The following is a 13,908-nucleotide window of genomic DNA, read 5'->3' on the forward strand; positions in this document are numbered from 1 at the left end:
AAAAAAAAAAAAAAAAACTAAAAAAAAAAAAAAAAAGAGAGACCACGTTTACCCTTTCACTTTAAACAACTAAAGAAAATGGGTAACAAACTATATGAAAACAACAGTTTTTAGACCTTAGGCAACAAAGAACATTAAGAGAGCGATCACCAAGAGAAAGGCAACAAACAAGGTGAGCCCTACTACTGCCTCAAGCTTACTTCCTGGGGTGAGTTCCCAGGCTGTGGTGTGAGGAAAGGGTACCCAAGCACAGCCCTGCAGGCTTCCCGAATTGAGGAGCACAAGTTCACAGTCCAAGGATGCCGTTGGGCTAGATGATGTGGGGCAGAAAACCGGAGAGAAGAGAGCTACACAGAGATTTCTGGAGCTATGCAGAGGGCTCCTTCCATCACCGTATTGATCAGTGCACGTGTATAAGTGTGCCCGTCCTTGTTTGACTGGCCCTCGTCTCCAAATCCATTCCTTTTGGCCTCCGTGAAAATCATCTAGGCCCTTTAGTTTTCCTTTGCAAGGGGCACTGAATGAAGTTTCGTCAGTAGAGGGCGCTGGACAGACATTACCGGGAAGAAGGGTTTTGTTTTCTGATCGAGGGGAGCTCACTCCATGTGCCCCTGTGTCTCCAGCAGACACAACCTCTAAAGAATTCATGGATCCATTTGTCACAACAAAAAGAGAGACGCAGTGACGTCTTGGTGGGGAAGATGACATCATCTTCCCAGGGAGGGATGGATAGGCAGAAAGCAGATGATTTGTAGGGCAGTGAAACTACTCTGCGCCATAACAGTGGCTACATGGCATCACACATTTGTCCAAACCCACAAAATGTACAACACCAAGAATGAACCCTACTGTAAACTATGGTCTCTGGGTGATAATGGTGTATGAATGTAGGTTCATCAATTGTAACAAATACAGCACACTCTGGTGAGTGATGTTGATCCTGGGGGAGGCCATGCACGTGAGGGGGAAAAGGGGTGCATGGGTGGCTCAGTTGGTTAAGTGTCTACCTCTTAACTTCGGCTCAGGTCATGATCTCATGGTTCGTGAGATCGAGCCCTGTTTTGAGCTCTGCACTGAGAGCATGGAGCCTGTTTGGGATTCTCTCTCTCTCAAAAGAAATAACCATGTTTATTTTTGAGAGAGAGAGAGAGCATGAGTGGGGGAGCGGTAGAGAGACAGGGGGGCAGAGGATCAGAAATGGGCTCCCCGCTGACAGCAGCAAGCAGGATACAGGGCTCAAACTCACAAACCAGGTGATCATGATCTGAGCTGAAGTCAGATGCTCAATTGACTGAGCCACCCAGGTGCCCCAGTGAATAAACATTTTTTTTTAATTTTTTTACATTTATTTATTTTTGAGAGGCAGAGACAGACAGAGCACAAGTCAGGGAGGGGCGGAGAGAGAGGGAGACACAGAATCCGAAGCAGGCTCCAGGCTCTGAGCTGTCAGCACAGAGCCGGATGCGGGGCTCGAACCCACAGACCATGAGATCATGACCTGTGCCAAAGTCGGGCGCTTAACCAACGGAGCCACCCAGGCAGCCCCAGCATTTTTAAAAAAAATAGATAAGTGGGGCACTGGCTAGCTTAGTTGGTAAAGCATATAACTTTTAATCTCAGGGTTGTGAGTTCAATCCCCACATTGAGTGTAGAGATTACTAAAAATAATAAAGCTCAAAAACAATTTTAATAGAGAAATAAGAATAAGAGCAGTCATCCTCTAGTCTTCCCTCCCTCTTCCCCTTCGTGTCCATCGCTCACCCCCATCGAGCCTCCACACATAAAACAGGGTAAAAGCAGTGTCGCCTTGGTTGTGCTCTCTTCTGGCCACTCAGCCTCCTCCTCAGCCCCCAGCAGCTCCGGGGCACTCCTGCCCAGGAGGAGATGGCCGGGGAACCACAGGGCTGGCAGTGTGATTGGGACTTCCCAGCCAAAAAGCTCTGAGTTGGACTCCTACGTCTGCACTTGACAAGCTGTACGCCTCCAGTCGTGTCACTTACCCTCTCGCAGACTGAGTTTCGTCATCTGTAAAATGACAACAGCAGGTTCTAGCAATCGGGCTGTTCTCGGGAATAAATTAGGCACTGTAGGAGGTAACGCCGCACACAGGCCCTCCGTCAATGACCCAGCTTCTGCCCGGCCACGACTGCAGCACCAGCTCCAACTGTACAGACCGAACCCCAAACCTTGGGCCACACACTCGCTCAACTGCTCACAGTCTCCCAATCGTAGCATCCTGTTTCAGACTTCTTTTTTTTTTTTTTTTCATTTTTAATGTTTATTTATTTTGGAGACAGAGGCACAAAGCATGATCGGGAGAGGGGCAGAGAGAGAGAGGGAGATACAGAATCCAAAGCAGGCTCCAGACTCTGAGCTGTCAGCACAGAACCTGACGTGGGGCTCAAACTCACAAACTGTGAGATCATGACCTGAGCCTAAGTCGGACACTTCACCGACTGAGCCACCCAGGTGCCCCTAGACTTCCAAGATCTTGATCACCCTGATTTAACCTCTTAGAAATGCTCACCGGCCCATGAATTTCACAAATGCTTTTTCACCCTCTCCATTATATCCTCCGTGTCTCTCAGTCTCCTATCATAGAACATTCTATCGTATTGATGTGTCTACAGGTCTATCTCCTTACTCAGGACAGTGAACTTCTAGAGGACAAAGGCCATGTCTACTTGAGTTTGTCTTCCCAACACCTAGCACAAAACCTAGAAGATGGTAGGTGCCCCATTCAGGTTTGCTAAGTGACTCTACAAGAAAGCAAATTATTAAGTGAAACAATATTCTTATATTTCTATAGTAAGTTCTCAACACTTACGTGGATTAGGCAAGCATGTTTCCGTTCGCCATTCTGGGTAATAAAACATCCCACTGGAAATCCTGGTGTGCAGTACTTTTCTCGATCCTCGGTGTTATGGCACCATATTACTGGCATATTATCAATAACCCTAAATACAAATAATTTAAAAATAAAAGATTTAATAAACATTTCACACCAAGCAATGCATCATCTTTCATGGATTTAAGTTTAAATTTTTAATCCAAGTCACCAAAAATAGTATACAACTTCAAAGATCTATTAAAACTACTTTTTCTAGGGGCACCTGGGTGGCTCAGTCAGTTAAGCGTCCAACTCTTGGTTTTGGCTCAGGTCATGATCTCACATGGGCTCAATCCCTGCGCTGATGGTGCAGAGCCTGCTTGGGATTCTCTCTCTCCCTATCTCTCTGCCCCTCCCCATCTCATGCTGTCTCTGTGTTTCTCAAAATAAACTTTAAAAAAATTTTAGGGGCATCTGGGTGGCTCAATAGGTTGGGTGTCCGACTTCGGCTCAGGTCATGATCTCACGGTTCGTGAGTTTGAGCCCCACGTCAGGCTCTGTGCTGACGGCTCAGAGCCTGGAGCCTGCTTCCGATTCTGTGTTTCCCTCTGCCTCTGTTCCTTTCTCTCTCTCTCTCTCTCAAAAATAAAGATTAAACAATTTTTTAAATTTTCTTAAAACCTACTTCTTTAAAAAAAAAAAAAACACCTCTGAAAGGACTTGAAAAATTAAGTTATGGTATCTCAGATGCCAAACCTACCAGTGATGTTGATAATTCAGTTGTATGCTTTTCTTCAAAAAGTCCAGCTTTATCTTCTGGTCATCATTTCCTGCATCATAGGATTTTACACAAACTTTTATACATGCTTCTGTTCTGTTAAAACAAAACTGTTAAGAAAGAATTAAAAAATTAAAAGATTTGACTACATTTTATAAACCAAGTGTCACAAAATAAGCAATTTATCTTACAGATAAAACTTTTCTTCAGAGACTTCAGTATGCCATCATCCTCAACACTATCTCCTTTGACTTTCGATTTATACCTGAAATGATTACACTACACACACACGTGCAATCACACACACCACAATATGCTTTCATGATTAAGAAAAATTTGCCTTCTCTTTTTAAAAAATTTTTTAACGTTTATTCTTTTTGAGAGACAGGGAGACACAGAATCCAAAGCAGGCTCCAGGCTCTGAGCTGCCAGCACAGAGCCCGACGCAGGGCTCAAACTCACATACCATGAGATCATGACCTGAAATGAAGTCGGACCCTCAACCGACTGAGCCACGCAGGTGCCCCCAATTTGCCTTCTTTAATAACATATAAGGTGGGACATAAAATCCACTGCAGCTTCCTAAAACTAGCCTCATATAGAACCCTTCACTTAAAAGTGGTAACAGAATCAATTATAGTGATGTTCACACAACTCACTGATTATACTAAAAACAATGAAGTGGCCACTTGAAGGGGAGCCTGGCTGGCTCAGTCAATAGACATGCAACTCTTCATCTCAGAGCCATGAGTTCAAGCCCCACCTGGGGCATAGAGGTTACTTTAAAAAAATTGGACACTTTAAGTGGGTGAATTATTTGATATGTGAATCTCTCAAGCAGAGCTGTTGCCAAAAAAGTGATAATAAGAGATCTGATATTTTTCATATGAAACCTCTGTTTACAAAGAGTAGCTGTGAGAGATTATCCGGTAAAGTGCCAATGTTATTAATCAGGAAATTATGAGCAAAATAAATTATGAAAAGAGTTATATTTAGCACCTCATACCCTGAAAGCACACGAATATTAATCCCAAAGTTCGCTACTGGCAGCTGAGAACACTCTCATGTTTCTTTCTTTTTAGTACTGCCCCGTTTCTTCATTCCAAGGGACAGCATTTCTTGAAAAAGTTCACTTTGCCATTAGGACAGTGGTATACCACAGGGGTATTTTGTGCAACTTTAATTGTCAAAAAGCTAATGCCTGACACAGAGACCAAAGGAAGAGATCAACAAAGAGCCCAGAAATAGATCTACATAACTATGTCCATGTGATTTTTTTGACAAGGATGAAAAAACATTTCAGTGGAGGAAGGCAAGAAGGAGAAGGAGGAGAAGAGGGAGAAAAGGGAGAAGAAGAAATTTCAACCCAAACTCATACCTCATACAAAATAACTAAAAAAGAACACAGATTTATTTTTTTTTTTTTTACAAATAGTTTATTGTCAAATTAGTTTCTACATAACACTCAGTGCTCATCCCCAAAGTGCCCTCCTTCATGCCCATCCCCCCTCCCCCCCACATCCATCAGTCCTCAGTTTTTGTCAGCATTCAAGAGTCTCTCATGGTTTGCCTCTCTCCCTTTCCCCCACCATTTCCGCCCTTCTTCTCCCCCTTGGTCCTCCATCAAGTTCCTCCTAATCCTCCTATACGTGCAAACATATGGTATTTGTCCTTCTCTGCCTGACTTATTTCGCTCAGCATAACACCCTCAAGGTCCATCCATGTTGCTACACATGGCCAGATTTCATTGTTTCTCATTGCCATGGAGTATTCCATGGTATAGATAAACCACATCTTCTTGATCCATTCATCTGTTGATGGACACTTAGGCTCTTTCCATGTTTTAGCTATTGTAGAGAGTGCTGCTATGAACATTGGGGTACATGTGCTCCTATGCCTCAGCATTTCTGTATCCCTTGGGTAAATTCCTAGCAGTGCTATTGCTGGGTCATAAGGGAGTTCTATTGTTAGTTTCCTGAGGAACCTCCACACTGTTTTCCAGAGGGGCTGTACCAGTTTACATTCCCACCAACAGTGTAGGAGGGTGCCCGTTTCTCCACATCCTCGCCAGCATCTCGAGTTCTCTGATTTGCTCATTTTAGCCACTCTGACTGGCGTGAGGTGGTATCTCAGTGTGGTTTTGATTTGTATTTCCCTGATGAGGAGGGATGCTGAGCATCGTTTCATGTGTCTGTTGGCCATCTGGATGTCCTCTTTGGAGAAGTGTCTGTTCATGTCTTCTGCCCATTTCTTCACTGGGTTGTTTGTTTTTCGGGCGTGGAGTTTGGTGAGTTCCTTATAGATTCTGGATATTAACCCTTTATCTGATATGTCATTTGCAACTATCTTTTCCCATTCCGTTGGTTGCCTATTAATTTTCTGGGTTGTTTCCTTTGCTGTGCAGAAGCTAAAAGAACACAGATTTAAAAATATAAAGTAGGGGCGCCTGGGTGGCACAGTTGGTTAAGCGTCCGACTTCAGCTCAGATCATGATCTTACGGTTCATGGATTCGAGCCCAGCGTCAGGCTCTGTGCTAACAGCTCAAAGCCTGGAGCCTACTTCAGATTCTGTGTCTCCCTCTCTCTCTGACCCTTGCTGCTCAGGCTGTCTCTCTCTCTCTCAGAAATAAATTTTTAAAAAATAATAATTTAAAAATACAAAATATTTATGAAACTTTTGGAAGAAAACATAAAAGAAAATCTTCAAGACCTAAAGGCTGTATCACATCTCCTTTGACTTGACACCAAAAACACAATCCATAAAAAGAAACCTTGACTATTGGAGCTCATAAAAATTAACAAAGTTTGCTCTGTGAAAGACTCTATTAAGAAGATGAGGGGCGCCTGAGTGGCTCAGTTGGTTAAGCATCCAACTTCAGCTCAGGTCATGATCCTGTGGTTCACAAGTTGGAGCCTCGTGTTGTGTTCTGTGCTGACAACTCAGAGCCTGGACCCTGCTGCAGATTCTGTGTCTCCCTCTCTTTCTGTCCCTCCCCTGCTCACTATCTCTCTCTCAAAAATAAATAAACAGTAAAAAAAAAATTAGAAGATGAAAACATAGAGACGACTGACCGGTTCAGTTGGAAGAGCATGCAACTTTTTTTTTTTTTTTTTTGAGCATGCGACTCTTAATCTCAGAGTCATGAGTTAGAGCCTCATGTTGGATATAGAGATTACTTAAAAATAAATAAGTAGGGGAACCTGAATGGCTCCATTGGTTAAATGTTGACTCTTGACTTCAGCTCAGGTCATGATAGCACGGTTGTGAGATTGAATCCTGAGTCAGGCTCTGTGCTAAGTGTGGAGCCTGCTTGGGATTTTCATTCTCTCTCTCTCCCTCCTTCCCTCCCTCTGCCTCTCCCCTGCTTGCTCGCAGTCTCTCTCTAAAATATAAATAAATAGGGGTGCCTGGGAGGCTCAGTCAGTTGAGCGTCTGACTTCAGCTGACGCGGTTTGTGAGTTCAAGCCCCATGTCGGGCTCTGTGCTAACAGCTCAGAGCCTGGAGCTTGCTTTGAATTATGTGTCTCCTTCTCTCTCAGCCTCTCCTCTACTCATGCTCTGTCTCTCTCTCTCTCTCCCCCCAAAATAAATAAACATTAAAAAATTAATATAAATAAATAAGCTTTAAAAGAAAAGAAGGGGCACCTGGCTGGCTCAGTCAGTAGAGCACCTGACTCTCCACCTTAGGGTTGTTTGTGAGTTCACGCCCCATGTTGGGTGCAGAGATTACTTAAAAATAAAATCTTTAAAAAAAGAAGATGATAAAAACACAAGCTGCAGACTGGGAGAAACTATTTGCAAACTACTGTTGCAACAAAGGAATCACACCTGGAATATATAAGGAATTCTGCAAACTCAGTAGTAAAGGAACAAACAATTCAAATAGAAATGGGTAAAGAGGAGACATCTCACTGAAGAAGATATACAGATAGTAAACACACACACACACACACAAAAAGATGTTCAACATCATTGGCCGCTAGGAAAATGCAAATTAAAGCTACAGTGAAACTCACCGATCAGAGTAGTTAAAATAAAAACTGACAGGGGCACCTGGGTGGCTCAGTTGGTTGAGCGTCCGACGTGGGCTCCGGTCATGATCTCACAGTTTGTGTGTTCGAGCCCCACGTCAAGCTTTGTGCTGACAGCTCGGAGCCTGGAGCTTGCTTTGGATTCCGTGTCTCCCTCTCTTTCTCTCTACCCCTCCCCTGCTCACACTCTGTCTCTCTCTCAAAAATAAATAAAAACATTAAAATAAATAAATAATTTTTTAAAAACTGACAACACCTTGTATGTCAATTATACTTCAAGAATAATTTTTGTAATGACAACACCACATGCTGGCCAAGATGCAGAGAACCTGCATCGCTTATACTTTGCTGGTCGGAATGTAAAATGGTACGGCTGCTTTGGAAAAAGGCAGTTTCTTACAATGAAGCACGCAACCAGCTGATCCAGCAGTTACACTCTTGGATGTTGACCCCGGAAACATGAGAACCTCTCTGCACAAAAAACCGACACATAAATGTTCATTGCAATCTTATTCATAACAGTCAGAAGCTAGAGAGAGACAACGTGAGTAGGGGAGGGGCTGAGAGAGGGAGAGAGAGAATCCCTGGCAGGCTCTACATTGACAGCGCACATGTGGGACTCGAACCCAGGGACCGTGCGATCATGACCTGAGCTGAAGTTGTATGCCCTGTTTCAAAAGGTCTTAACCCAGCCCACCAACCTACATGGATCTCAAGGGGATGATGCTGACCGAAAGCAAAGCTGATCCCAAGAAGGTTACATACTGCATGATTCCATTTGTGTAACATAATTGAAATAATGCGGTAGAAATAGAAGACTCGAGGTGGGGGTTGAATGCGTGAAACAGATGATGGGCATGAAGAACATAGTTATCGTGCTGAGCACTGCGTAATGTATACAATTGCTGAATCACTACACTATACATCTGAAATTAATGTAACACTGTACATTAATTACACCAGAATCAAAGCAGTAAATTAAAATAATTGAAAAGAGGGGCGCCTGGCTGGCTCAGTTGGTCAGGCCTCTACTCTTGATTTTGGCTCAGGTCACGATCTCACGGTTTGTGAGTTCAAGCCCCACCAAAGGGCTGTGTGCTGACAGCCCACAGCCTGCTTGGGGTTCTCTCTCTCTCTGTCCCTCCCTTCCTGCCTCTCCCCTGCTCGGGCTCTCTGTCTCTCTCTCCCAAAAATAAACAAATAAACATTAAAAAAATAGAGAAGGGATTAGTGTTTGTCAGTAGTAAGGAGAGTGGAGGAGGGGTGGGGGAAGCTAACGGAACATGATGGAGCCTTGGGCTAACGGAACCCTGGTGGGCACTGACTGTGGTGGTAAGTGTGTGAATCCACACAGGTGATAAAATTGCAAAGAATCTCTCTCTCTCTCTCAATCTCTCTCTCTCTCTCACACACACACACACAAAGTGAGTGCACAAAAAGCTACTGAAATCTGAATAAGCTTTATGCACTATCCCAATGTCAAATCCTAGGTTTTCCTATTGTACTATAGTCGTACAAGATGTTACCATTAGGCAGTGGTGCCTGGGCGGCTCAGTCGGTTTAGCATCTGACTTTGGCTCAGGTCACGATCTTGCGGTTTATGAGTTCGATCCCTGCCTCGGGCCCTTTGCTGACAGCCTGGAGCCTGCTTCTGATTCTGTATCTCTCTCTCTCTCTGCCCCTCCCACACTTGTGCGTGCACGCACACACTCTCTCTCAGAAATAGTAAAAGAATAAACTTTAAAAACAAAAAGATGTCACCATTGGGCAAATCTGGGCAAAGGTACATGAGACTTACTTGTTCATGATATTTTTGTAGCTTCCTGTGAATCTATCATTATTTCCAACTAAAAAGTTTTAAAAGAAACTAATGCCTAATGGTTTCGCAAGTGTTTACATATATTAAAATTGGGGCACCTTGGTGGCTCAGTTGGTTAAATGTCCAACTCTTGATTTCGGGTCAGGTCATGATCTCACAGGTCCAGAGACTGAGCCTACATTAGACTTTGCACTGACAGCATGGAGCCTGCTTGGAATTCTCCTCTCTCTCTCTCTCTCCCCCCACACACACTCACACACGCACTTTATCTCTCTCTCTCTCAAAATAAATAAATAAATTTTATTAATTAAATAATAAAATCGACCAAACTATACCCTTTCAATGCACACAGTTTGCTGTACTTCAAGTATATTTCAATGAATTTGGAAAAAAAGAAGGAAAAAGTGAATGCCTTCATAACTGCTTATGAAAATATCCTTACTCTATCCCAATAGTATTAAGGTATTGAAGGCAAAGTCAATAGAGAATGATAGTCCAATTATATCTGCTTATATCTTCTACCCAAAATACGCAGGAACAATAAATTAAACTTCTTTCCTTTATAAAGCAAAAAGAAAACCTGAAAGACCAAACCTTTACATGGAACCACTACCTCAGACAATTTGAAGAGCACGTATTAAATGCATTCTTTTGGCAACACCACATTCCATCTCCTTTCGTTTTTCCTCTACCTCCTTTTAAAACAAAGACTCTTTAAGGGCACCTGGGTGACTCAGTCAGTGAAGCATCTGACTCTGGCTCTGGTCATGATCTCACGGTTCGTGAGTTCGAGCCCTGCATTGGGCTCTGTGCTAACAGCTCAGAGCCCAGAGTCTGCTTGGGATTCTGTCTCCATCTATCTCTGCTCCTCCCCCACTTGCTCTGTCTCTCTCTCTCTCTCAAAAATAAACACTAAAATATATATATATATATAAAACAAAGACTCTTTGGGACGTTTGGCTGGCTCAGTCAGAGGAGCGTGCAACTCTTGATCTTGGGTTGTGAGTTTGAACCCCACATTGGGTATAGAGATTGCTAAATAATAATAATAATAAATAAATAAATAAAAACATAGATTCTTTGCTACAATTTTAAGTAGTCAGTTTTGAAAAGATTCAATTTGAAGTAATATTTAATAATAAGATCAGCTGAATAACCTTATTAGGAGATGATGATATTCGTTCTCCAAACAGCACTTGTCCAAGATTTTCAGGATTTCTCTTTCCAAAGTATTTACAGAAGTCAAAGCTGGAAGGGAAGCTCAGGTAAGATCAAAAAACATCAGCAAAGAACTCCGTCTCCACTGTTAATGGTAGATGCTTCTAAAAACATGACCCAGGAGGTGTCTAATTATGATTTATAGACTTCATTATAGATTCCTTTTTAAATTATTTATCTCTTATAACTATGAATTCATTATTTAAAATGCTCATGGTACTGCTCTTTACTTTTGTAATGTAGGTAATCACTATCTTAAAAAAAACTAACAGTATTTTCAGGGCTAAACTTCAAATTACATAAACATAAGTGAACAACAGCTTAAGATGTGTAGTAATTCTAACCTGAGGCATCTAGAAAGTTCTGATCAAAGGGAAACTTAAACAACAAAATCTCTCCTCAAATATAAGCTCACAAATTTACTCACAAATCAAATGATTACTACATGAAGAGAATGACAACTACCTTTAAGCAAATGTGAATATATAAAATCAAATATAAACGGTAGAAGATAAAATCAGTTGGAAGGCTTGTGTAACATTTCAAATGCTTATACTAACACCCTACGCTTAAACCTGGTATTTTAATGAAAATTAGACCTGCTTTTACCTCTGTTTAGTGAAAATAAAGCCTTATCAAAGGGAGTTACAATTATTTTTTCTAAAAAGTACATCATTTGCTGTTATTCTCCAATGATTGATCTTGATTATGTGATACCTACTCACTACTAAATGAAACAGGTGCATCCATTAAAAACCTTAGGATAAACCTACCTATCCTATGTTTTAGAAATACATTACAGGGGCGCCTGGGTGGCTCAGTCGGTTAAGTGGCTGACTTCGGCTCAGGTCATGATCTCACGGTTCATGGGTTCGAGCCCTGCATTGGGCTCTGTGCTGACAGCTAGCTCAGAGCCTGGAGCCTGTTTCGGATTCTGTGTCTCCCTCTCTCTCTTACCCTCCCCTGCTCATGCTGTCTCTCTCTCTCTCAGAAATAAAATAAAAACATTAAAAAAAAAAAGAAATACATTACAAATCTGTGAAGATTTTTTTAACTTCAAAAGATAGCAAGTTTATAATTTGCTTTTCTTAGAAAACTCATATATGGCAACTTCCTACATTTTTAAACACTTGCCTCACATTGAAATCTCTCTATTCTAATCATCTTGTTCCGATTACCTTTATTACAAAATTACCACCATAAATCTTTAATAAATCCAGGGCTTTCAGTCACTGTCATTATAAACTTTTTAACACATTCTGGGACACCTGGGTGGCTCTGTCTGTTAAGCATCCGACTTCGGCTCAGGTCACAATCTCACAGTATGTGAGTTCGAGCTCCGCATTGGGCTCTGTGCTGATGGCTCAAAGCCTGGAGCCTGCTTCAGATTCTGTGTCTCCCTCTCCTCCCTGCTCACACTCTGCCTTTCTCTGTCTCTCAGAAATAAATAAATGTTTAAAAAAAACTTTTTAACGTATTTTAACACAATAATATCATAATTGTGATATAACCACAATTATATCAATTATGTCAGATATAACTATAATACTTGTAACTTACGTATCATCTTCATAAGGCAGGATGGATTCCGTGGAGTCCAATCTATTTACAAATAGTGCTATTGATGACTACAAAAGGTAAAGAAAACACTCGTTAATAATACAAAATAAGATAAGGTAGCACTTGAAAAACACATAATGAAGTAACTGAAAGGTAATTGGGTCTATTGCTCCCATCAATTGATAACTGCAATTAGACATTTATAACTTAGTATAGTGTTATAAATGTATAACAGTACAGTTATAAATTTTTAACATAGTATAGCTATGAATTCATAACATTTCATTTAGCTGGCATCATTAGATTCTCTGAATACATAAATTTTTCAGAAACCTCAGCCAGCTTAACCTTTTTTCATTATAGAGCCCTTTGAGAACATGATGAAAGCCATGGCCCCTCTCTCCCAAAAAGCACACGTATTCGCCAGAGTCTCCGTTTAGTTGTAAGAGGCTTCATAGGATCCTTGGAGTCCATGGAATTCAGGTTAAGAAAATGAGATAATTGTAAAAAGAGAGAGAGAGAGAATTATTTTTTAAAAGGAGGGAGCACCTGGGTGGCTCTGTCTGTTAAAACATCCAACTCGATTTCGGCTCAGGTCCTGATCTCGGTTTCATGAGTTCAAGCCCCATGACAGGTTCTGTGCACTGACCGCGTGGAGCCTGCTTGGGATCCTCCCTCCCTCTCTCTCTCTCTGCCCTCCCCCATGTGATCTCTCTGCTCTGTCTCTCTCAAAATAAATAACCTTCAATAAAATTTTTGAGGTAATTAAAGCTACCTGCATAGAAGCTCTCCTTGTATTATTTTAACCATTTGTATAAGAATCATTCTAAAATACACTTCACTCTTTCCTATCTTGAACAGAACATGATGATCACAATTTACCTCTCCCTGATGGTGCAGGGTCATTTTTGAACTTCAAGCCTTGCACCAGCTTTGACCCTGTGACATATTCAGCATTAAATGAAGTGAGAAGAACTATTTGCTTCTAAAGTAAATAAAGATGCTGCCCCCACTCCTACTACCCGCACCCCTCACCCCTAGCAAAGAACTTAAACTTCTTTGCAAAGATTTTATGCTTTCTCTTCAACTGTCAGTTGTGATGCCTCTTTTCCCCCACCCCCAATCTGCTAGAGAGCAACCCTCAATTTGTGGAATAAATCACCAGATTTGTTAAAGCTGTGTCAGAAAGACTAAAAGCTTGAGAGTTAGTACATGAATATTAGGACATCTATTCTGGCTTTTCACAGGATACTTCGGCTTCCTTTCCTGGATGTCAGCTGTGTTCCTGATAATTTACAAGATAGGATTTTTAAATCCACCAAAACAGCAGAACTTGGGTAATCATTTTCTTCGTGTTCAAAATTCTGAAAACTGCTTTTAAAAAAATACGGACATCTGCTATCAACTTTACCATGCAGTTAGGTCTCTTTTTTAATAAGAGGATGTAGAAAATCAAGTTTGGGAACAAATATAAGCCTTATCATAACTCTGTAAGGGTTTTGCATCTGCACTTAATTGAAATCTAATCAGAAAGTTAGCAATAGCAACATATGTCAGTTACACTTTTGCAAAGGTGAACAGGCAAAAGTTTCTAAAAGGACAGCAGATAATTAAGGATAATACTTCTCATCTAGAATCCTGAAACACAACATACATAAGATTTGAACTATG

General features: G+C 41.5%; 1 protein-coding gene across 2 annotated transcripts in view; it reads right to left on the reverse strand.

Moving 5' to 3' along the window:
- The window catches only part of LOC120220139 (transmembrane 9 superfamily member 2-like), a 65,210-nt gene extending 62,310 nt beyond the window's left edge, over positions 1-2,900 (reverse strand). For both annotated transcript variants that reach the window (XM_039217142.1, XM_039217143.1), the window contains exons 1-2: positions 2,828-2,900; positions 1,762-2,025 (exon numbers count right to left, since the gene is read on the reverse strand). In XM_039217142.1, coding sequence (XP_039073073.1) covers positions 1,762-1,782 — 21 coding nt within the window. In that variant the 5' untranslated portion in view covers positions 1,783-2,025; positions 2,828-2,900. The remainder of the gene's footprint in view (positions 1-1,761; positions 2,026-2,827) is intronic.
- Positions 2,901-13,908: the final 11,008 nt, after the last annotated feature.

Source organism: Hyaena hyaena, unplaced genomic scaffold (assembly GCF_003009895.1).
Source record: "Hyaena hyaena isolate Hyena2069 unplaced genomic scaffold, ASM300989v1 scaffold_669, whole genome shotgun sequence".
Taxonomy (NCBI): Eukaryota; Metazoa; Chordata; class Mammalia; order Carnivora; family Hyaenidae; genus Hyaena; species Hyaena hyaena.